This window comes from Cinclus cinclus, chromosome 1 (assembly GCF_963662255.1).
Source record: "Cinclus cinclus chromosome 1, bCinCin1.1, whole genome shotgun sequence".
In the NCBI taxonomy this organism is placed as follows: Eukaryota; Metazoa; Chordata; class Aves; order Passeriformes; family Cinclidae; genus Cinclus; species Cinclus cinclus.
The window spans coordinates 133,893,778-133,918,898 of NC_085046.1; the positions used below are offsets into that span (position 1 = coordinate 133,893,778).

The 25,121-nt window shown below is 36.1% G+C and overlaps 1 protein-coding gene across 4 annotated transcripts in view; it reads right to left on the reverse strand.

Annotated features, from left to right (window-relative positions):
- The window catches only part of ANGPT1 (angiopoietin 1), a 150,823-nt gene that overhangs the window by 42,018 nt on the left and 83,684 nt on the right, over positions 1-25,121 (reverse strand). For 2 of the 4 annotated variants that reach the window (XM_062503402.1, XM_062503378.1), the window contains 3 exons: positions 20,070-20,083; positions 11,893-12,009; positions 6,404-6,505 (listed from right to left, as the gene is read on the reverse strand). In XM_062503402.1, coding sequence (XP_062359386.1) covers positions 6,404-6,505; positions 11,893-12,009; positions 20,070-20,083 — 233 coding nt within the window. Of the gene's footprint in view, positions 1-6,403; positions 6,506-11,892; positions 12,021-20,069; positions 20,084-25,121 lie in introns of all 4 variants that reach the window. The other 2 variants (XM_062503396.1, XM_062503386.1) reach the window with 1 other exon arrangement.

The following is a 25,121-nucleotide window of genomic DNA, read 5'->3' on the forward strand; positions in this document are numbered from 1 at the left end:
CCATCTATCCCAGTCCCTTGAAGAAAATTGTTTATTTTCAGATGTAAGAAACTTACGACTTTGAAGCATACTATCATAAGTAATGAATTTATCATTATTTGTTACAAAATTATTCACATCTTGAGTGTGCCTTTTTTATCCCCCTGTAATCATAACTCACTCCTATAAGTCATTCACTCCACATATTAATTCAAGAACATCACTACTCCCAACTGGTCTGGTTTGTTTACACTAGAGAAATCTAACTTCTGTCTTTTCTAAGGTCATGCATTCTCTAGCTTTTGCTTTTCTCACAGGTCCATCCTGTTCTCAAATCCTTCATTTTGCAGAAGGCACCACGCTGGTATTACAAAGCACTTTATAAACTGCTTCACGCTACTGACAGGGAAAAAACACAAGGCCATCTCTGCTGAAGAAATTATGGGATTAATCTCCAGATAGTAGCTAGGTGGATAGATGTTGTACAGATAGCTTTATGAATGCTCTCTTCCTTGCAGAAAAGTTTTGTCTTCCTTTCCTATTTTAAGGTTATATACAAAATCCTTAGCCAGGTTCTTTGAATCAGTAATTCTTTCTCTCACAAGTGTTTCACTAAGACACAGGGAGAGGAAGAATCTGTGAAAAGTGCTCTGAAATTTTCCTGTACTAACAGTGAAACTGTCTCAAATCTAACACCAAAGCAACCCTATACCAGCTGCCATTTGAGAATGACCTGTTACCTGTCACTGCTGGGGAATTATCTGTGCATGTTATTTGAGTCAGATCAAAACTACTCTACAATTTAGTGTTGAGGATCTTTTGTCACAAGACATATTTGAGTCCTCATTTAAAGAACACAGGGATAGATCTATCAGTGCAAGAAGTGTGAAGATTTCATGACCATAATAATGCATAACATACCTTAAATAGCTATATTCCTGGAAAAGGAATGAAAATTTATTCACAATATCTAGTTTTAAAAAACTGAGAATTGTGAAAGATACTGTTCCCACAGTATAGGCTTTCAAATTATGAGCAATTTTTTTTCTGTCAAGAATCTTCTCCTCAGCCAAGTCATATGGTTTGTGTATTTTTTTGTTTAAAATCCCACCCACATCTGAAGTTATTTTGCACTAAGGTAGTGGAACCAGAATCAATAAGCTTACACAAACAATTCTAAAAGGTGCTTTTTGCATTCTTTTTATTCAGTTATTGTCTCACTTGAAAAATAAAGTAAGGAATATAATGTTATAATTATTGAAAGGGGTTGGACCTTTGTCTGGAGCTTTGTTTGATTCTTCAAGTATTTGGGGGTAAAATATAACCTGAACACTATTTGTAAATGGATACAACTACAACACAGAATTATCCATCATCAGTTAATGTTCCAAGAGGAAACTGCATCAGCTTGAGTTTTTTTTGTTCAAGATAGATACAATAAAAATGGTGGTGATTACCTATTTTGAATGAGAAAAATTTGCACGTTAGCATTGCTACTGAAGCAGTAGAAAAAAAAAAGGAAATGTCAGAGTTTAAAGACTAGAAAGGTGGGCAGGGAGAATTGCAACAGAACTTGAAATTTGAACAGAAGCTTTCACAAGAGAAATTAACATTTTCAGGCTTAAAGGCTTACAACAGGTGGAGACCATAAAAGGAATTAGGAGGCCATATTCTAAAACAGGAGCTGAACAGTTTGCAAATAAAAAATTGAATGCAAGTAACATCTGGAAGTTTTCAGAATGAACTGAACAAGGGCACTGAAAAATAAAGTCTTTATTGGAATGGTAGCTCTTATGTATAATTCAGGCTTGTTAGACTTGTGAAGATGAGTGAGATGAAAACATGAGATGATCAGCAGCCTTACAGTCACAAAGATGGTCTTCCAGGAAACAGGTAGGACCTCTGTCCAAACTAGAGCTTGCTCACAGAGGTGAACTGTAGGTAGTATATAAAAATGTGTAAGAACCATTGTGTCTAGAAGGAAATCAGAGACTTAGAGTCCAAAGATGTGTTCGGCTGTCTTTTAAGTAAGCAGAAGACATAGATCTCCAGACTTGTTATAATAGCTTAAATAGCTTCCTTTTTCAGAGGAAAGCCAGGCTATTCCAGGTGACACGATGTAAATTTCCACTAGAATTGCATCCAAAATACTTCCTGAGAAAGTTCTGGTGACTACCTCCATGGTCTGGCTTTCAGTGTATGAAGAATTTAAGGCACAGAAGAACATAAATTGTCCTGCTCTGGTGTCATACCATATTGGCTCTATGGAGATATCATCAATTTGACCCAACAGCTTTAAGGAGAAAAGAAAAAGAAGAAACTGCAACAGAAATGGAAGTGTTTTTTCAGATGTGCTCTTCAGGCCCACACAAATGCTACTGATGATTTCTGAAACAATTGGCAGCAAACTTGTCTTAAGCACTGAACTGTTGTTGGACTCTTAGATATTAATCAGGAACATGAAATTAAAAGAATGTGGAATTTAGTACTGAACGTCATTCTTGCCTCAAAGAAACCAAAAGAAAAAACAGCTGCTGGTCAGGAAGGTAGGAAGTGGTTGCCATAAAGCTTAGAAATTCATCTTTGAGTGTACTATGTACAAGTGATCCTAATCTAGCTCATGACATTTTAAATGATTAAAAGAAGTGATAGGGATTTTTTTTTTTTTTCACCAGAGAGTGGAAAGTAGCAATTAAAGCATAGAGTACAATTAAATACTGACATGCAGAAAAAATATTGGCTAGGAAAGAGATTGCTGTGAGCTCGTTAAGGCATGGAATTTCAAATACCTTTTCAGAGCTTTGTCTCAAATGAGAGAAAGCAAGAAAAATAATTTTAAATGTCTGAGAAAGCTCCCAACAGACTTGACCCCAAAGAAGGCCCCTAGGAAACTCATAGTGAATGTTGGGCTATCAAGTGTGGAATAAATTCAGAGAATTTCATGGGAATTATTCAGCTAGACATGCTAAAAGGCTAGAGAATAGGGAATCCAATACTCCATCACCTAATTTGGCAAAAATGGAGACAGTCACTGGGAAAGGTGCATTCATCCAAGAACTGAAAACTGGAAAATGATCAAGAAGTCTCCACAGCCAAGTTAGCACATGAGCTAACCATTTACTCAGATTTGATTATTGCTAATAACTGCCTAATAAATGCCAGAAATTCTGTCTTGGACAGTAAGCTTGCAGAAAACCCCCTTCTAAAGGGTCTTGGGTTTGCAGATGGCAAGCAATAGTTTTTTAAGTGATATTCTTCTCTGGAGATCAAAACTCTTAATAGTGTTTTACATTTACTCAGGCAAGAAAAATATGAAAAATGCTTGAAACTTGCTTCAGGGTGATCTCACCTGCTGTTAAAGAAATTATTTATTTCACTTCAATTTTTTCTGATAAGCAGCAAAAAGTATAACAGAATATCCATTGCAAAATGTTAAAGAATAGATGTAGGAGATACTGATAAGGAAAGGATGGAAGGATGAACTTATGGGTTTTTCTCTGAATTTGTCCCAATTACTACTGAATTCACAAAACTCAAATGGCCCAGGAGATTTCTTAGTCAGAAATGAGTTCTTATAAGCAAAGGTACAAATTACACTGCACACCATAAGACTAACAAGAAAATTGAAGACTGCTGGGAACATATGCCTCTAAGCCAGAAGATGGATACCCAGTCTTGTAAAACAGTGAATCTGCAGCAAAGGTTTTGCACTCATTGGCTGTTGTTTTAGATACCAAAGAAAGTGTTACTTTATTTTACACAATGGAGGCTGAATGCAAGTGGAAATGGAGAAAAAAATACCAGGAGGAAAAGTTAGTACCACTATTGCACTATCACTGACTGTGGGGTAATTTATGTATGAATAGAGTTGTATACTTCCAACTCAAAAGATTTACGACTGTCCTATCTCTCACTTAACCTGTTTACTGTGTTGGTGTCTAGAACAGAATTGAAGTGTTTCCATGCAAGCTGAAGGCAGCAGCATGAGCCTGCATCAAAGACAATGAGTGCCTCATTGCTGGCAGGTGACTGTAACCCAGCCGTGCTGTCACCCTTGCACTGGCTGCTCCCTGTGCTCACTTCCCAGGTAAGCTGCTCTAAGGGTCTGTTTAGAGTCAGAACATATGTGCAGTGGCCTCCTAACACTGTAACAGCCAATAACTTGTGAGGGCTTTAGGAGTAGTGCAGGCTGGTGGCCTGAATTCCTGTCCAGCTCAGAAGCTGGCAATCAGTACTTGCTTAGAGTGCAAGTTTGGAAAATTTGAAGAGTTTTCCAAATTTCTTTCTAATAAGAACTAAATGCACTGAAAATAAATTAAGCCCCAGAGACCTGTGGTTGCTGTTATTATATTATGATACTATTTCTGTTAGCTTTAGGGCCCCAATGAGATACATGAAGAATATCTTAACAAAACTGGAAATCTCTACCTGAACTATGGGCTGAGAAAACACAGAGTTTAAGTTCAACTGCTCCAAGTAAGCCTAAGTGCCACTGTATTTCCCCCACCACACTACCCAGCCTCCACTGGAAGGAACACCAGGCAGATGTCAGGGAGAGGGAGTGTGGTCCAACAGACACCACACACCCTCCCTGAACAACCAAAAAATTAAGTGAGTGGTGCTATTGGCTTGATGCACAGATGCTTTCAGATATCCCAGTAATACACAGAGAGTTCAACAGCCTCTACCATTCTGCATTCAACAGTTGGTGTTGTATGATAACCACAGAAGGGAGCCTAAGATTGGTACTTTGGTGAAACGGTTCACAGAAGCAGAGGAAGCCTGAATCCCATCTTACTTCATGGAATACAGGTTAATCTGTCAATAAAAGTCCAAAAGGGATCCTTTTTATTTAGAAATTTAGAAATATTTATTTTATTTGTTTAGAAGTAAATGATCCCTTTGAATACTATAACATTCCTAAAGAGAAGCAAAATTAATTCAGACTGCTTGAATTAGACAAAACCAGCCGAATCTAATCCTGTACAGATTCACACCATTGTGAAGGAAATGTGGATGAAAATTACTAAGTGAAGGGATATATATATATATATATATATATATATGTGTATATATATATATATATATATATAAAAGCCACATGGGGAAACTTTACAAAGGGCTTTATTTATTACACTGCCTAAGGAAATCTCAGGAGATAAAAAAAACTGAGAAAATCATTAGTGTGATATGTATAAATTTTAAAAAGTCCATATGTATGTTGCACATATGAATTCTAATTTCCCCACTAGTAATACTGGTAGAATCTTTTGGTTCCCCAAAATAATGTTATGCTGTATATTTTATTTGATTCTGAATCAAAATAGAGTAAAACTGTCTTCAAGTTTTCTGCTAAATTAAAACAATAAGAATTTTAAAAGAAATTTGCAATTTTGTAACTCTATTTTAAAAATTGTCATTTTAATATCACTTTAGTTAATATAACTTATGAAACACATTACATCCTCTAGTTATGCAAAGGAGCAGAAGTCCGACCCAAATTATTATTTATATTTTCAAACAATATAAATTTATTGAAAACAAAGCATCAATAGAATCCAGAATTAGATCTTTGTTCAATAATATGATATTATGTTTATTTCTGAAATTGTTAGTTCTACAAAGGAACTTTTTCCCACAGGAATTTTTACTAAACTGAACTTTCTTTTATTTCTAAACATTTAAAATTCTCTTTTCATTTTTCAAATCTGTAAAGAATCCTTTCCACTGTCAGGCTGATAAGACAGTGCTGAAATCTTCCCTAGGAATGTCATTGAGATCCAAGCCAGTCCTCAGGGGCTCAGAGAAAGGAACTCCATCAGAAAGTTTGATCAGGCAGAGAAAGAAAAAGAAATGAGAAGTTATTTAGATTGGAGTAAAATTTTTTTGAGTTGGCAAAGGGAAAATAGCCTGTTTGATGTAATGTCATCTTTAATTTCGTAAGTTATTTATTTTCTTGTAATCCTATTTGAAGTATCAACATTAACTTGATTGGCAGAAGTGTTGTATGACTTGGGATAAGCCCCAGTATAAAAATTTTTATTCCTATCTGAGGTGCTCCAAATTCTGAATGAGTTCCTCTCAGCTGAAAACATTCCTGCCTTAGAAACATCATCACATGCATTTTACTTCTTAACAGCACATCAAGTCAAAACTTCAGAGAGACAGACAGCAGTGTTCTAGCCTCATTTAAATCTCAGTAAATGATCTGAAAGAAACTCTAAATAAGGGGAAATAATACTCAGCTAACTGAGTAAAAAGTATTTTCAAAAGTAACAGACACAGCAAAAGGTAGTTCATAAAAGACTGCAGGACCATACCACATCACTACAGGAATAATTATATATTTAGGTCAATAGGAAGTAGTGTTTGAAATCTGACACTTGTATAAAGTGCACAGCTACTGCACATATTTTCACCTCACCATTTTGTATTCTTTCCAGCTTTTCTGAAAATCCAGACTTCCATCCTCTCGGTGTTGTATAACTGTCCATCCTCCTCCAGCAATTTCCATATTGCAAAAGACCTACACAGCAAATAAAAAAAGAAAAAATTAAAAACCCAAACAAAAAATAAAATAACTTTGCATTGAAATTCTGGTATCTTAGTGGGGGGGTGGGGGAAGTATTTGTGGATAACAGAATTAAGAAAGTGTGTTTTCCTATGCACTCAGGCCCTGTTCCCTCAATTACATCCTCAGACATTTGATGACAACCAGTTCTCTTGTTATGTTTAGTGTAATTCTCCCAGCAATGTCTCCTTTCAGTACATCACCAAGAACATCTCCCCATCATCCCCCTCTGCTTCTTCAGCTTTCCCCTTTGCATTCCCTCCATGCTCTTGTTTCTATTTTCTCTGCAGTGCCCCTGAAACCACTCCCTTCCTCTTAATAAACAAGAGTAATTCTTTCAGTGGTAAAAACACATCATATCTTGTAGCAGTGTCATTTGGTCTCAGAGATCTTGAGAATTCTTATAGAAAACACTCATTCTGGGAGTCTGAAATGTAGCACAGATGAAGTTGTTTTGTTTTCCTTTGAACTGTAGTATTACGTAGTGTTCCAGGCAGTGTCCCAAAATGGGACAGGTGACCTCAGCGTAAGCTGCCTGATGCTGACAGAGAACACAGACAGAAACAGGCTCAAGAGATGAAGTCTGTGAGACAAGTCCAGATCTATACTGAATATGTAAGATCATATCCTGTCACCACTGCACAAAGAAAATTATAGCCTAGATACTAAAGATTCTGTGTATGAAGGACAATGAAATAATTTGACAATTTTGTTGACCCTTGATATTAGAATATTGTGTAAACTGAAATCTGCTACCACTCTTTGAATATCTATATAATAATAAAAATGGGTATTAACTTTTATTCACTTCACTCTTTTTCATTATCCTTCAAAAATGTAGAAGATAAACTATGAAAAAAATTAAAATACTGCTTGTGCATTTCCTTTTCTTGGTATGCGACAAGTGGTAATAATTATTGTTTCTGTTTTTGTAGGACACTTGATTTTAAGATCTAAGTTTATTAGGGCTACTCATTCAAGGAAATTTTCCTGATTTCATTCCCCTCTGCTCATCAATGCCATATCTGCAACTATCCTAAATTCCATTTGTTTGTGCTTTTAAAAGCTGAATTCTGCTCTTTAAGTGAAAAGTCGGTATGTAAGAGTGTTGAAGAGGTTTAGCTTTTGGCACTCACATCAGCAAGAGTCAATCCATTAAACACTGCTTGGCAATTTAAAGCTTTAAGTTGCTTTGACAAATTGGAGGTTACTACACAACACAGTTAAATAAAAATTTGTCCTGCAGTTGACTAGGGGACCATTTTCTATCCTCAGGAAAAGCCATTCTATTCATAAGAACTGCCATAGTAACAATATGCAAGTGTTTTTATTTTAATTTGCACCAGGCATGCCAAGTGAAGTCCCTGTGAAAGTACAGGAAGGAAATAGAATATCACGACAAACATGAACTTGATTCAGGGTAACCACAATAAAACCCACAATTTTCTAGACAAATATTTTGGCCCTATTCCTTCTTTAGGGAAGCCACTGTGAGTCAAAACATTTATCTACAGGATTTAATGTCTTTAGTCTGATTTACAGTGAGAATTTCTAAAACATGGATTTACTTTCCTTATAAGCTCCCATGAATCCACTGCCAATTTTTAAAGCATTAAATCCTCGACTGAATTAAGACTACTCATTTTAAAGACGCACACAAATTTTGGGATTTTCATACTACAATATAATGAAATACTGATAAAAATATTGAAGTTTTCTGAATAATATATCAAATTGAAAGAGAGAACTGTACAGTGAAGAAAAGATTTGCCAACAGCACTTTTTTCACTTGCCATCATTGTGTGGTCTGGCACTTTCCACAGTGGTAGACACAAACACCTGCCCATATTAACAGGAGTTCCAAGGTGATTGTAGATGTTACTGTGCATAGCTCCAGCCTTGTCTGCCTCAGAAAAGATTAAGGCACTCAGCCATTTAACACCACTTAATATGTTCTCATACTTAACCCTCTATTAGGAAAGAAAAAGATGAGAGAAAGCAACTGAATTTGTATGCATTGTAATTAAAAAAGTAACCTGATTTAGAATAAAAGACCATCCACATTATTGCCCTCTTGCTCTTCCTTAAATGCATGGGTAAAAATTCTCAAGCTCCTAAAAGGCAAACATGGGATTATTTCTACTTATTTTAGCTTTATGGACTAAGTTATTAAAATTTTATAATTAGAATTCAGAGACAAGCTCAATTTTAAAGTAAATAGAAAATGTCAAATTTCTACAGATTGCATTTTAAGTGCATGCACACTAAGACCCCACAAGCCTACCTCGTTGACATGGAGCAACAAGCTCAAGACCAGACCTCTGAGATTCAGGGAATGTGTCTCTGCTATGCAGAAACAAAAGAATACCTGATGACTCCCATGTTGAAGGACAGTTTTCACAGTACAGAGGGATAGCCTACATTTAATGGGCTAAAATTCCTCCAGATATGCTCATCAGCACCAATTTAGTGGGAAGTCCACGAGAAGAAAGTAAAGGGGGAGGAGTGAAGAGCACAGCCATAGCAATTGCTTTTGCAGAACCATGCAGGCACAGACTGACAGAGCCCAGCAGCAGTGGATAACATTACATTTTTAGTGTAGTGCACCCAGAGGTTGCTAAGAGTCACGTTTGTGAGGGTTTGTGAAGACAGTGGAGTCAGCACACTGATCCAAGGGCACACGCAGAGTTCCTGTTTGCAGTCAGACCAATCACACCTGGCCGGCTTTGGCTCCCAAAGGTGACTTGGTTCTTTCAGCTCCAAAATGGGGACAGCCTCACTGTCATTGCTCCCTTGCTCATCAGAAGCCTTGCTTCCCCTGTAGCTCACCCTGACTTTGCTGGGGACTGAGAAGATTCTTCCTGACTTTTCTTTCACTCAGAATAATCATTTGTCCACCTTATCAGGGACATGCACTATCAGGGACTGCAGATGCATGTGTCACAGTGAGCTAATTAATTAGCTCAATAGTTTGTCTATCTTTTTCTCTTTCTATATGAAAATATGGAATATTATTAAGATCATTTTAAACAGATATTAAACACTAATTTTTGATGAAGGGCTTACAGACTAATGAACTATATTAATGAACTGTTGAAGCTAGGGAAAAGAAACAAAAATTACAGTCTAAAGCATATGTGAGCATATAAAAATGAGGCATATAAATGGTATGGAGCTGTAAGAATGACGGATAAATTTTATGAATACATGAATGTGAAACCAACAAAACACTAAAACTGGGAGTAACATTTATGTATATGATAAAGGTATTTTCCAGTGAATATCAGGATTCCAGTAAATATCCTTAGAAATTATGAGATGAAATGAAGGTATGTTTTGTAATCTGATGTATCAAATTGTTATGAATGAGATAGCTGTCTGTGACTGTGAGTGATACAGAAGATAATAATATATTTGGGCTGCTAAAACATGTGGGAACTGTGCACTGCATTGTGGTAATCTAGCTAACTAAACTGGCTTTAAACAAGCAAGTCTGTCTCCATGGAGTACCTATCAGGATATTAGAACAATCTGACTGTGTCTGCATGGTGCTACCTCTGGCCCAATTAGTGCTGGCCTGGCACAGTGCTGCATGGATGGGATTTTGAAGCTATCTCAGCTGGAGTTAGTTCAGCTATCTGCACAGCACTACCATACAGCTTGTTTAAATGACCTTAAGGTCTAGAAGAACACCTGTTGAAGCAATCACACTCCTCACCTGACTGACATGAGCATGCCTGGGATCAGCTCTTGCTCTGTTATTGCTAGGGCAGGACAGAAATGGGTGCATCAGAAATGCCCTCAACACGCAGAAGCACACACTCCTGACTTTTCTTGCTAAAATAGGAAAACATAATGCAATGATATCAGCTGATCTGTGGTACCTGTGTTGATTGGTAGTAGCATCTGTAATCAGGGATATAGTGGAAACACAGGATGGCTTCCATTGTGTCACTGCCCTTATACTGCCAGTGCAGTGGGTTTGAGGTAAATATACCAGAAGCATCAGTGTCACAGTGTTTTCAGGCAACCATTGGTTTTCATTTCAGTCCAGCTTCTGGTCATGGCTTATGAACTTCGGTGAGGCTAAGAAAACTACTGTCAGTTGGTACATGAGATTTGGACATAGATGTTACATCTCTTTTTGAGTGGAACAGCAGCTACAGAATTTCTTTTATTATTCTTGTCCTGCTCAGTGCTTTCAGGGATATCTGCCTTTTATGTCATGTCAATTATTTTCCTTTTCACATTCACCAAAATTATGTTGATCTTGGCCCATAAAGCTGTCCCACCCCAATTCTACTCATGGCTTAATGAACTCTAATTCCTTGCTAAACTATAACATCTTGATGTTTGCAGGCTTCCAAAGGCCTTTTGTAATACAAAACTCCACTTAGGAATAAGGTTGGCATATCTTAATATGATCATAATATTATTATAAACAATAATACTGGTAGTATTTTTAACAGTCTTTTCTGTTTTCAGGATCAGCGTTTTACTGCAGTAAGAATAAATTCACCAGACAGAAGTGGTTCCCTCCCTCTTGTCTTGCCCACTTTATGGCCACTACTTCACTTCCCAGGTAATCAGCCCTTAGTCTTGGTGGCTGCTCCCGACAGTGCCCGGTCAGAGGGACAGCCAACATTCCTCCAAGGATAAATTGGGTTTAGGTTATCCTCTCAAAGGTTCTTAGGCTCAGCTGACTCAGCTACCTTAGCAACAAAAAGCCTTGCCAAAAAATAGTCTCTTACACAGACTAATGTTTCATTTACATAAAAAAAAGAAACCCTCCCAAGTCTCTTTTTTGGGAAGGATGGGATTATACATGCTTCATAATTTCAAGCTGTGCTAGCACTCAGCATGTTGTGTTCTTTACAGCCAAAATCACTTTTCCTTGTCCCCTACAAGAGAAGCAGAATTTTTAAAAAATCCTTATCTTTAAAAACTACTCATTCTGCTATTTCTTTCCTCCTGCTACCAGATAATCCCCTAGATCAGCTTCCTCATTATCACACTTTACAAATTCACTTCTAAATTTTATTGCAGATTTATTTGCAGCCATAGCCTGATTTAACTGAGCTTGCCAAGTGGGAGGAAGTGAGTCAACTATTGAGTGTACGTTGGAACTTAGGAAGGATTTTCTGTCAGTGGGAAAGAAGAATGTCTGGAATAATACTGTTAATCATTTTCTCAGTCTATTACACTTTTTAAAGATTAAATATAAGACAAGCTTTTTATACCAGTACAATATTTTGTAAAACGATAACTTCAATAAAGGCTCAAAACGCTCCTTTCAGTTCAGAGAAATATCATATTAACAAGAAAGTAAACCCAGTCTTTACCTTTTTAGGATCTGACACATTGTTGATATAAATAGTGTAGACCCCACTTTTGTTGAAACCAGATTGGTATACATCTGCACAGTCTCTGAATGGCTTTTCTTCCTCCTTTTTTGCATTCTTTAGTAAAACTGCAAAACAAAAAACATAAGTTACAACAGTCTTAAGCATTTCTGTATCTAGGAAGTCCATTTTTGCACACTACATCCCTTTCAAATATACACAGTAATAATTGTACTGTGTTTCTTACACCTTTCATGCATTTGGCAAATTCTAGTATAGCACTAGTGCAAAGCTTTTGGATAGATGGCAGAGTAGGCACCAGAAGAAATCATGATACAAATAGCTAAACAGAGCATCCTGTGCCCTGAGAGGTAACACAGCATGTTCTGAGTGCAAAGGTCTGTGCCACTGCAGCTGTTGCCTCCAGCTAAAGCCCTACCTGGGAGGCTGCCAAAGAATGCCTCAGAGATGGCACATGAAGGTGGAAAAAGTGTTCAGTGCTGTGATCTGACACAGATGCTCACCTTAGACAGCAATGCTGGAAGGAGAGAGTTCATGCTGTTCATGAAGTAATGACTTTGAGCAGCATAGGAGCTTGGGGCTAAGCAGCTGTGTGCTTAAATTTATTTTTTGGAAGAGAATAATTTAATTATTTTCATATATACATTTATAAAAGTTGCTAAACACAATAAAAGAAAAAAACAATGCTACTGAAGTCGGGTGTCTAAAGTCAATATTTATAGAATTCATTTTGGCTCAGCACAGGGAAACACTTAATGTTATAACACCAGTGCAGATCTTGATCCTGTATATTACAGGCAGACCAAATATATATATATGAGTTTGGGCTGAGAAATCAGGAGTGCAAAATGTTGAGAATCTCAGTCTTGAACAACCAGGAAATTCCCTGTAGGAAGAAGTAACATCTGAGAGTGTTCTTCATTTTCACAAACAAAAGTAGCATGACTCCACACAATAGTGTAGGATATGATTTCATTCCAACAACACTTATTTTAAGCACATCAGTATTCCCATGGAAACCCATCCATCTACTCAAATTCTTAAACATGTCCTTAAGTGATGTGCAGCATTCGGACCAGCACTTCATTAATCCCTACAATAAGGATACAATATTTAAGTCTTCCAGACACACTCATCCTCTGGTGACAGATATTTCTTTTTCATTTTTGGCTTGAAAGTGTGAGTTATAGATATAAAAGTGACTATGTCTTATTCATTCAGAGTGAAGTGGCCTCTGCTGCAAGACTGATGCTGATGTGCAGCAGGGCAATAGCCTTGAACAGCATGTGGGACTGCATGGTCGTAGCTGGTGAGAATAATACCAAGGGTGTGCAGTTGGAAATACCATCTTTCCTTTGAACACCTCAAGGAAGTATTTTAGGATGGCAAATTCCTGCCAGAGCACTTGTTATTAATACCATTTCACAGATGGGGAAATTGAGGTAAAAAATAAGGTTAAACATTTCACCTCAGTCATTCCATGAAAAGGTAAAAATAGAAAATTAGTGAGAAATTAAATCCTAACTGTAAGATTATACTGCTCTCTAGGTAGGCATTTTGCACAAAAATTATATTCTTTCCCTTTTGTGAGTTTTATGCTATTATTTTAAAATTTTATTTTAAGAAATAAAAATTCCTTACTTTTCCCCTTCCACACACTTGCTTAAGATTTGTTATTTTTATTCAACACCATCAACAAAAATAAAACCAAATTTATATACTTGCATATGAAATTCAATTAGGAAATCAATGGCTTTGAAACTTAGCCATATTTGGACAAGGTAGTGCTGGTGATGGTGTAGATTACGCAATTCCCTGTGAGATGGCAGGGAGTGAGGTCCTTAGCAAGGTGCACATTAATTGCTCCCTCTCTCAAAAATGACACTTTTTAGATAAGACATAGAACTGAGGCACTCGTGATTTTTGTTAATCAAAGACTTCATGGTACTTTCTGTAAGCAGATGGTGTTAGTATCTGCAGCCAAAGTCCAACCTGAATAATTACTTGGGGCTGGAGCAAAAGCCTTGAGGAGTTAAAGCAAAGCCTTTCATTGACCTCAGAGAGCTTTAGAATAGATCCATTCTTTCTGGCCTGAATTTCTCTAATGCTGTTGTTTCAACTGGAGCCATCAGTCTCTCCTGTCTAAAAATTATATTTAGTGGTGCAAAGGCACTGCTCATTTCCTTCAGTCTTCAAACTCTTATATTTTATTAGCTGTATGCAGCAAGATTATCTTACCTCTCACATGAGTGTTATACACATATTGAAAACCACTTGGAAATAACTACTAAGATTCAATAAGGGAAATTTGAATTTGGGTCCTGTAAAATTTAGACAAAAGAAATAACGAATATGTTCTGAAGTTTATATCATTAACATTTTAAATAAGGTAAGATTGTCATATCAGAGCAAATAGCTTTGGTAATTCTCTAAAGAGATGGATCTGTAGGAATCATCCTTAGAAATAAATTATCTTCTCATGCTTAAAAACTAAAAGAAACACAATAAAAGGGATATTTATGTTAGAGATGAAGTTGAAAAAGACAGATAAATGTCACAGACAAAGCCATCTTTACTTTTAGAACCAGACAGCTGAAGTAGCTGAAATTACACAGAGAGCAAATGTTTAATTTCCTAAAAGCTATGCAATCCAATACCTGTTTGGAGTTTTTGCACTAGGGGTTTTATTCCACTGCAGCCAGGAGAAGATGGCTTTCCTTGGGTGCCTCTCAACCCTCTCTCAGGAGCTGGTGCTCCCACTGCAGGAAAGCCCAGCTCCAGGTTCACAAGGACCTGTACTATTACAGATTGCAGCACAGTATATTAAGCATGACTAGCTAAAGTTGAGGCTTTCTTAATACATCACACTGTAATTTGCAAGAACAGCACAAACTTGACAGAAAATTAATACTCAGGAATGTTACTGGTAATTTGCTTTTAGCTTTAAATATGTTTTCTCTAAGGTTTGCTGTTGTTTTTCTTACTTAATATTCCATACAGTTTCCAAACTACTTCTATGTATTATAGTTCTAGACTATTTTTTTCTACAGCATTACATAGACCTTGAATCCTTTATACATTAAGCCCATGAATGATATATTGGCTCACATATGGTAGATGTGCAAGTAATTTTTTTTTAAGTAAGAAAATTCAAATAAATTACTTCTAAAACCAACTAAGTAACCATTAAATTCCTTTGTCAGCTTCAAGGTATTGACTTTACACAAACTTTTATTGTTAGTTTAGCTGTTTTCAAATACAATGCTTATGACAGAATTTTATGTACCTGAAGAAAGGTATGTCTATTTTAAGCAAAATAATATTATCATTTTTTAAACCTGAATGCTTAGCCAAGATTTGGACCCCTGGAGGGTTTCCTGATTGCCTTCTCTGGAAGAATAAGGAAGGAAGGAATGACTGGTAAGGAAGTCATGCTCCTTTAAAGCAATGATGCCTGTGTGGAAAGTCCTGCTTTTCTAACAGAAGGAGAACCAACAATAATTTTTTCACTGCACTTCCCAAGGCCTTCTGGGTTATTTGTATCCCAGTAACTTTCTCTTTGGGCTGTGCTCTCTGTTTTTCACTACTTGATGGGAATTATTTCTTTCAGTTATCAGTCCTTCAGCTGTTCCTTTTCCTTGGTGCCCTGGAGATGACTGGAGTCCAGACAGTACAGAAAGAGCCATCCATAACTGCCATCCATCCCTGTGGATGAACAGGGACCCAAATCAATGAGGTCTCTGTGACCCACGGGCTGTGCAGCACCAGGGCTCAGCTCTGCATCTGCTCCCAGGATATGAACCCTCAGTAGAAATCTGGGGTCAGCACTTGAGGCTGTCACCCCTCCAGTTTTATTAGAATGGTTTACCAGTACTTGCAAGTGAGAGATCTCAAATATATAGGGCTTTTTCCCCAAATCAATAGTTAGGGAAATTTAACTGGCTGATAGTTTTGTGTGCCCTGTGTAGAGTGATACTCTTTTTATGCTATCAGTTGTAAAATTAAATCAATTGTAAGTTAGTTTATTTCCTAACAGTTATCACAAATGGAGGATGTTTGCTTTTCTGCTCAGGTTTAAAGAAATACAACTGACTACTAAGAATAAGTAGCTTCTGAAATATATAGTAATCTAGTATTCTCCTCTAGGAACATGAAATTGAAAGCAATAAAATATGATCTATGTCTTTCCTAGCTGTATGAAAAATATCTAATTTCATCTCAACTAGGAAAAAAAAATCTACTAGATTTTTTTTTAACTGAGATTTCTGATTGTTTTTGAGAAAATTAAGTTATCTCATTGCTTTTCAGGTCTCCATAAGATATCTGGTGAATAGCACAGCTTGTCTATAAGCAACCGAGAATGTTAAAATTCAGTTCATTGTGTTGACTGAATCAGTAAATCACAATCACACTTCTTAAATTATTTGAGATGTGAACTGCTATGTTTGAGAAATCAGTTGAGACTGAGTTAATCACTAAACTCTTATGTCCTTTAGTGATACAAACAACAAATTAAAAACAGCTGTTTGTTTTTCTGCATGACAGTGGCTTATTTGGACAGATATGCAGAGATTTCTTTAGTGTCTGAGTGAATTATTATGTTTTCATTTTTTCAATGTTCCATTTACATAAATCTAATTTTCTTACAAAAGTACCAAAAAAGGTACTTAAAAAAATCATTCATACTTTTGAAATCAGAAAGGAAAAGCCTTTCTCCATATCTTATTGGCATATATAATTGACCTAAATTTTAGTTGTGCTATCAAAAGCACTTGAGGTAAAAATGTATGTACCCTGTTGAGCAACTCCTAAAAATTCAAAAAGAAGGTTGTAAATTGATGGGTTTTTTTTTTACCTAAAGCTGCTGCATTCAAGGACAGGGTCATACAAGGACTGCCAAATGATGGTTTCTGTCTAGATCCTGACTGCAAATAAATTTTGCCTTGATCTTGTCATTGTTCCAGACATACTGTGGGGAATTCTGCATTTCTGTAGGGACCCCGTGTCTCTGACCTCTTTCCCAGCCATTTGGGTGCAGCTGCTGTGCACCAACAAAACTCCAGTTACAATGGCAAACAGTGCCTGGCTTGTGAAGAATCAAATCCAGAACAGTTTGTTAATGTTATCCAAAGGATGTTACTCAAGCTGTTTCCCAGTGAGGAGGCTTGGAACACTGCCCACACACAAACACACACATATTTATATATATATATATATATACACATATACATATATACACATACATATATATATAAAATGTTCCCTGACTATGCAGCAGCAACCACAGACAGATCTGACACAATAAGGTGAAGATTTTTTTTGTTTTGAGGAGGAAAAATTAGCAAAGACTTAGAGCTTTTGCTGACTTACAGCCAGAAGTGTAGTCTGCTGTTTCAGTGTCCTTGTCTTGCATACACCAGCCTCCACTTGAGAACAAACATTAAACTACAGCCTAATAGCTGTGACACCCAGTATTGACTGCAATGAGACAGCCCTGTGACAACCCCATTGTGCTGCAAATGTTACACAAACCAAAGGGAAAAGCACAAACCTGAAGTCTGATTTTAATTCAATTATGTTCTCCAGGTAACTACTAAAAACTGAAATGATAGCTGTGCAAGAGCACATTTGGGTCCCTCTTAAAATGGACTTGAAAGCACATTTTCTTCAAATGCATATTATACACTATCTGCTTTTCTTCCACAAGACATGTTTCTGTATTATTAAAGCTACCACTGTCTCTCAGTATAACCAATGCAAAATTAATTAGAAAATTATAATCCATTGAGATGTATGAAATATAAAAAAATGCAGTTACTTATTCTTGATAAAGTAACAGGAACTTTTTATGCATCTAGCTAGTCAACTAAAAGTTTTAAATGTGAATTTATATGTAGTCACTACCCAATTCTAATTGTTATAAAGACAAACTATCACCACCTGATTAAAAACTTTCTCCAATGTCACCATTATTTCCTACTTTATTAATTCTATATTTCATTTTCATCTTCGTAAAGCCTAAAAATCTTTTAAAAAAACCAAAACAAATCAGGGGGATATTAGAATGAAAGCTGCTTCTGTATGTCTTGGAGCCCAGCAGTATTCTCAGATTGTGCATGTTTGTGCATTCATATTTGTTTACTAGGGAGGTGAAAGGAAGTTTAGGACTGGATTTGGACATGCATTTTCCATTCAACAAAATTTACATTCACCAACATGCTTTTAAAGCTAATATTTCTTTATGACATTGCTCTGAATCTGACAAAAAGACCATGCCATTGGCAACTTTGAAAGTTTATTTTGACATACTGGAACAAAATATTTCTGTTTTGGGAACTATTGTGCAACATTCAAGTTTATAGATTATAAATTTACAGATTATGGTGTATAAAACTGTATTGCCAAGGCCCCCATCATTCTCAAATGAAATTACAAGACTAGATATCTCAGGTTACATTGCTGCTGCAGCCTCTCCAGTGTCCCATCTCCAGCATCACGGCCCTAGAAGTCATGGGGCTTCCTCACTAGACTTGATCTTTCAACCATCATCTTCTGGATTTTACTTCTTGTACTCTCATAATTACTTATTTTCTTCTTCATTTCATTTCCTTTAGGACTTTTCCCCTCAGGACGGCCTTAAGATTTTACAAGAGCTTGGCTAACACCTGGACTGAAAAAAGTCTTCAATACAAGCAGATGTTCAAAGCAGACAACTGGAGAACAGCATAAGTGCAGGAAAGTACACCCAGGAATTTACAGTACAAGCTCTTCCTCCACTAGATGTAATATCTGCATCTTTAATAGGTTTTGAAAGAATTTTCTACCATTAATTTCTCCAGCTGACATTTTTGAAGGCATGATTATTTCCATTATTCAGCACCCCATACCAAGGAACTCCATATATACAGCATGTGAAGGATAATTTCCCATTGTTAGCTTTTTACTAGAGTGTTCCAGCTGATGACACTGCATTCTTATCTGAAAGTGTCAGTAAGTCTGCACCCATGCTCTACAAACCACCTACAATTTCTACTGCCATCTCCTTCTGTTATCTTTTGCACCTCCTGAAGTATCTGTCACAGGTTAAATTAATGGTATTTCATGTACTCAGTCTTTTGTCTTTGTAGATTTCTCTCCTTTTTTTGTGCAATGTGGGTTGCAATACTTTATGCACCACGGGTTATGGGGTATAATTTTTTTTCTGATTTCCTGTCTATCCTTCATAAAAAAAATTAAAATAATATTTCCATTTAGGTCATTAACTGGTAGGTAACACCTTCTGCATCTTCCATTCAAAATCTCCCTGGGAGCTTACCTTGAATTCATATGGATGTTTTAGAAGGTGAGAGAAAATAAAGCTCTAGAATTTCTTCCTTAGGCACATTCATTTGCTGAATGATGACAACAAAAAATGCTGGCCCTCATTAAAATGTTCAGACTCTATGACAGTATAAGTGTGTGGATAATACACATGCACATTTTGAATGTCTAAGGGACCACTTAGTCCAAATCCCAAATGTGGTGAAATCACAGAATGTCACTTACAGGAGCAGTGCTGCTCTGGCTTTATCTTTTGGCTGTGGATTGGTTCCATAGCCACAGAATGAAGCAGCTAATAGGAGATCTTGCAAAAAGTGTTTGGATTTGTTGTAGGGGCAAAGGGGGAGGCTAGATTAGGGATTTTGTTTGGTTGCTTGGTTGCTTTGTTGTGCTGTTTCTTTGTTGGTAATACTAGTTTATTCTACAGGATCAGCTCAATGATCTTAATTCACCCCGTGACCCTAAAGTCCCTGGACTGGATGGAGAAGCGGAAGGGTTTTGCTCCCAAGTGAAAATGACAAAAGCAAAATTAGTCCCTTTGCTCTCAACCTCTAGCCCTTAATGGCTCCTGCATTGCCCTCACTGCATGTGGGAGGGAGGCCCAAAGAGGTGTGTGACCCTCACTTCAGTACAGTCCAGAGTAACTACCAGGCCATGCTGAAATGCAGTTTGCAGGGCTGCAAGGATTCTACCAGCCTAGGCATTAGTCCAAGTACCAGATTTGTTAGGAACACTAAGGTTCATTACATAGAAGGATTTGAGATCAGTACTTATAAAATGGGGAGCAAAGAGAAAAAGTGCAGTCAATTAGACATCTCAGATTGCCATTTACAGACATGTTTTTTAGCAGCTAATAGAGCATTACTTCGCCCTCCCACATAGCTTCTGAGTCTGAACTAAGAAAGGCAAACAATTGCATAGTGAGAGCACTCAAGCTATCCAACTACTTATTAAATAAATTATTTAAAGCAGAATTTCCCTCCTGCAGGGCTGCAGGAATTAACTTGGTCTTGGAAAATGACATTAATGTAGAGAGCTTTCACCCTCTCTGGGGCATAATTATTTAATACCTAATAAATTATCTACAGTTATCAAGTTTGTTTCCCAATAAATCTAGCCTTAGTGACTGGCAAGAACAATAATACTTCAAATTACTGTGCATTTGAAAGAAATCACTTAAGAATACCATAAAATGTTCCTCATTAGTGCGCTGCAATAGAATGCCTTATGGCCCATTTACAAAGAGATAAAGACACTTAATTATCCAGCTGCAATATAATTCCTTGAGTTCTTGCTTGAGACAGCAATTTTGTGAGGAACCAGCTATTCACTGAGAGGAGAACTAAAGAAGTCGTTCACTAACTGTACAAGGAGATTAAGTTGCTGGCATTGTTTAATATTTCTACTGTCCATATTTCATTAATTGATTTATATTTTTCCACACAGACACCCTAATGTGAATTTAATGCTTCCATCTGAACAATGGTATACATACAAAAAAATTTTTACCAACAAGCCATTTGGCTTGACACTGACAGTACTGTTAGTTGCTTTATACATGCTGATATTCTCTGTAATATCTTTGGTGTGAGTGAATAATGCCAGTTTCACAAAACTGAGCGAAGAGGGATTTGGCATGGACCTATACTGGAGAAATGAGGGTAATTGATTTTAATATAACAATTTTATTGTCAATCAAAAATTTAGATACACTTCCAGTATTAAGTTTTCAGTACAAATAAATATTGATCTTCTGCTGTGATCATCAACAAGTTAATAGTGATAAAATATCAGAATCCACAATACTGTTTTGATGAATTTAAATATTTTTCCACTGATATAAATTGAAAATGCTGCACATTCAAATTAACTTATTTCAGACCTGAATCACTATTAAACTACAGCCAAAGTTGGTACTACCTAATATAATTTGTTGTACTTTTCTAATAAAGCATAACTTTGAAATTAAGGTATTCTTGCCTAAGCAGGGTATGAAAATATTTGTATTTTTAAAATATGATGATTTGTAATTGATTTTTTTTTTCGTTTTAGGAAAAAGCAACACAGGTAGTGATCATATAAATATCAGCACTAACATCATTACCTTTTAACAGATAATATGGAGAAAAAAGGTACTTGTAAATCACCTCATCACCAAACAACTCACTTGGACAGAAATAACTTTGTTGATCTAAAAGAAGTCCAGACCCGAACTCCAAAAAATGTTAGGTGAGTCAGATAAGACTGACCCTGAAAAGCTCTCCAATAGAGCTTTCTGAGCATCTCTGAAAACTGCATATCAATAAAGAGTCTTCAATGAAAGCAGGAATTGGGTAGCACCCGAACAGAAAAACCAAGAAACACAAAAGGTGGTACTGATGTGTGTGTTTAACTGACCACCCACACCACTGCACCAAGTCAGACCAGGCTCTGATTTCAGCCCTGCAGCCCTTCCCAGTGTTTGCTCAATAGGATCCAGCCACAGTAAGAGTAAGGGGACCCCTCTTCCCTGACACTGAGTGCAAAATAAAGATCCAGTTTTTCTTTAGCTTTCAAAACATAAATAAGAGCAGATCACATAATGGAATGTATCTTTTTAATAGCGAGCTTTGTGAACCGCTGGTGAACATTTTCTGATAGTGATCTTCTGATCTCTTTTTAAACTAAAAGAATTTCTGCTATACTTCAAGATATCTTAATAAAAATGAAAACCACACACTCATAAAATCTCTAAAGATGAAGGAAGTAGAGAGAAACTGAGAAAATCGATGTTCTCCATAATCTTGAACACATAATGTCAACCTTAACCAAAGTTATCTGCTTTGACATCTTTGGGGAAGTTAAAAAGCATGGAAGGCCAGTGCATTAAGATGGATTTTGTTTAAAACTTTGGTGCAGGCATTCTAACTTTTTCAAGTCTGAGGTTTTCCATTTATTCTTAAACAAAAAAAGTTTTAAAATTAATTAGTCTATTGAAAGCATCATGCTTCACTATTACACTGCAGTATATTAGAACACATTGATAATTAAAATTCAATTTCTGGTATTAAAAATAAAAGTCTATCACTTCATTCATGAGATTGTTTCTTAAACAATGTTTCAAGCACAGTTCTGATCCACCTCAAACCTACAGCTATCAGCCAAAGCTGGTCAGAATCTTCTGTGCACCTGTCACAAAAGATTCTTAATGTTTTGAAAGAAAAATAATGAAGTGATTGATGCCACACAGTCTAAGTCTCTGCCACACCAGTCATGTCTCATCATGTTGAAAAAAAAATAATGTGAAGGATGAGGTACCAAGAGGAGGCATGGGCTTAAAGAATGAAATATTTATAGGCAAATCAGAAAAAACAAGCTGTCACCTCAAAATATGTCTCAGATGAGTATCGATATTATTCTCTCCATGAATAGAAGAAAAATGATCATGACCTGTATCATAAAACCTTGCTCTCCTACCCTGCCAAAATCTAGTGGATTTAAATAGCTTCATTATTCTATTCCAATGTATGGCTGAATTTCTATATTATACATAATATATAAAATTGTCAAAACACTAATATTTAAAACTATTTAAAATATTTAAAACTACTCTCTTTTTCTGTCCTATGTTTCCAAAAGGATTTTAGATTTGTTTTTTCGTTTGTTTGGGGTTTTTTGTTGTTGTTGTTTTGTTTTTCTTTTCTTTTTTTTAAATACTAGCCCGTATTATAAAAGTTTTCTTTGAAGTCTGTCTAATGAAGAAGACCAGCATCACTGCTGAGGCACAGCTGCTTCTGTCAATGGAGTTTTCCCTGAGCCTGTAATCTTCAGGTCATTTCTTTGAAGTTCTCAGTCTATTCTCACTCTTTTCACTTCAGACTTAATTTTTACATCACATCAACTTTGGACTAAGAAGTGGAATAGACTCATTACTATTAATTTTCTTTTTTTTAAAAAAGAAATTAATTTCTATGCCTTCAAAAACATGAATTCCACCCAAATAAACTTTTGAATGTATTTACTTTTCTTATCCATAAACTAGAAGACTTGTGCCTTTTCTGAAATGCCAGACCCACTAACAATGTTATTTGCTTTATGAAGTTAATAGGCACTTCTGGGGAGGTAAATTCTTAGCATATACATGTATTATTTTAAGAATTTGGTTTAGTGTCTTGTCAGCATTCAAGAGGAAGATAATTCTTCATTTCTCTTTTACTAAGAGTTCACAAAACCAGGCATTCATGACCAAACTTTCTCTTCTCTTCCATTAGTTTTCTAAGGCAAGTAAGTTTAGGCCAAATATTTTAGCAAGGTACATTATTATGCAGTCTGGAAGACAGCCAAAGAAAAATCTAATAGAAAAACAAAAATAAATTTACAGTTAAATATGCTTTCCCACTGAGTTTTACATTCCTTTATCCAGTGGGTAGGACTACCTACGCAATTATCACAAGTTATGCAAATTGTTTTTAACACAATAGAAATTCAATAAATTTTCTTATACTGGAATAAAAGACTGTATTTTTGACTGGGCACCTTTTTTGACTTTTGGCTTGAATCATAATTTCTCAGTAGACCAATATACTTCCTGAGCTAATTGGTTTGAACTTGCATGCACATCTTCCATTGAATCATCTATTGCTTAACATAATTTGTAGCACATGACTTGTTTTGGGGTCAAGGAGTTTTTTTGAGTAATATTCATGTGACTGTCTACAGTCACATATCTTCTCCATACATAATTTTTCTGATGTGGCATCTTAGAAAGCACTTCACAATACTATTTGCTGTGTTACAGATGTGTTATTTGACAGTGACAGTAATGTGCTTTATAAATAATACTCTTAAGACAAAAAATACTATAAATAGCATACAAAATGACCAGTTTAAAGAAAAAAATAAGTACAAAACCTTTATGACATTTTCTAAGAATAATTTGATCTCTATCCATCTATAATTTGATCTACAATTGTTATCTGCTACAGGTGAAGCACTTTTACAGTCTTGAAGATAATCATGCAGTATCTCTATGATTAATCATGCCTTAACTTCTATGTTTTTATTTCTTCATCTTTTGTTGGGGAAAAGTAAAAGTTTCTTTCATTCATCTACATTTTAATTTGGAGATTACTTCATCTTTAAATAGTTATTTTAATATTCACCACAATGAACAGCCATTTCTTTTTGAAGGTTAGTGTTTGAAGGTGCATCTATTTTTTGAAATTCTGTAGAAATTTAGTGGCAGATGTTGCCAAGGTTTTTGCCCCTGCCTAAAATATACAAATATAGACAGACAATGTGACAAGTGTGTTTAGCCACAGACACATAAATAGAGACATGAGTCTCCATGGTACCCTGCATTTATTTGACTCTCTGTAGGTTTTGTGACCTATTAGAGTGTCTATTTGAAGGATTACATGCAACTGAAACTCTAGAATTGCTCACACTGGGAGAGAGGTGGGTGGTATTTTGGAAACTGAACTCACAAACAATTCCAAGTTTTACAGGTGGTCCTCATTCAAAAACTGACAATGAAAATGAGAACTGGATTTTCTATTTAGGTCCACCTATATTTTAAACTTTTTTCATTTATGTTGCTTTTACTTTTTCAGTTGGTTTTTTTTGAGGGTTTTTTTTGGTTGGTTGGTTGGTTGGTTGGTTGGTTGGTTGGTTGGTTGGTTGGTTGGTTTGGTCTGGCTGGTTCGGATTATTTTTTCTCTTTCTCATTTGCCTTTATATACTTCAGAAATTCTCCTAATATATGCCTAGGCACTGTGGAAGCATCAAAGCAGATTTCTTAGGGTTTTCAACCAGTTCTAGGGACTTTATTAGCTCCTTAGACTGTTTAACTGAACAAAACCAGTCTCTGCTCAGACCTGTATCTCTATACTACCCAGCTATATTACCTA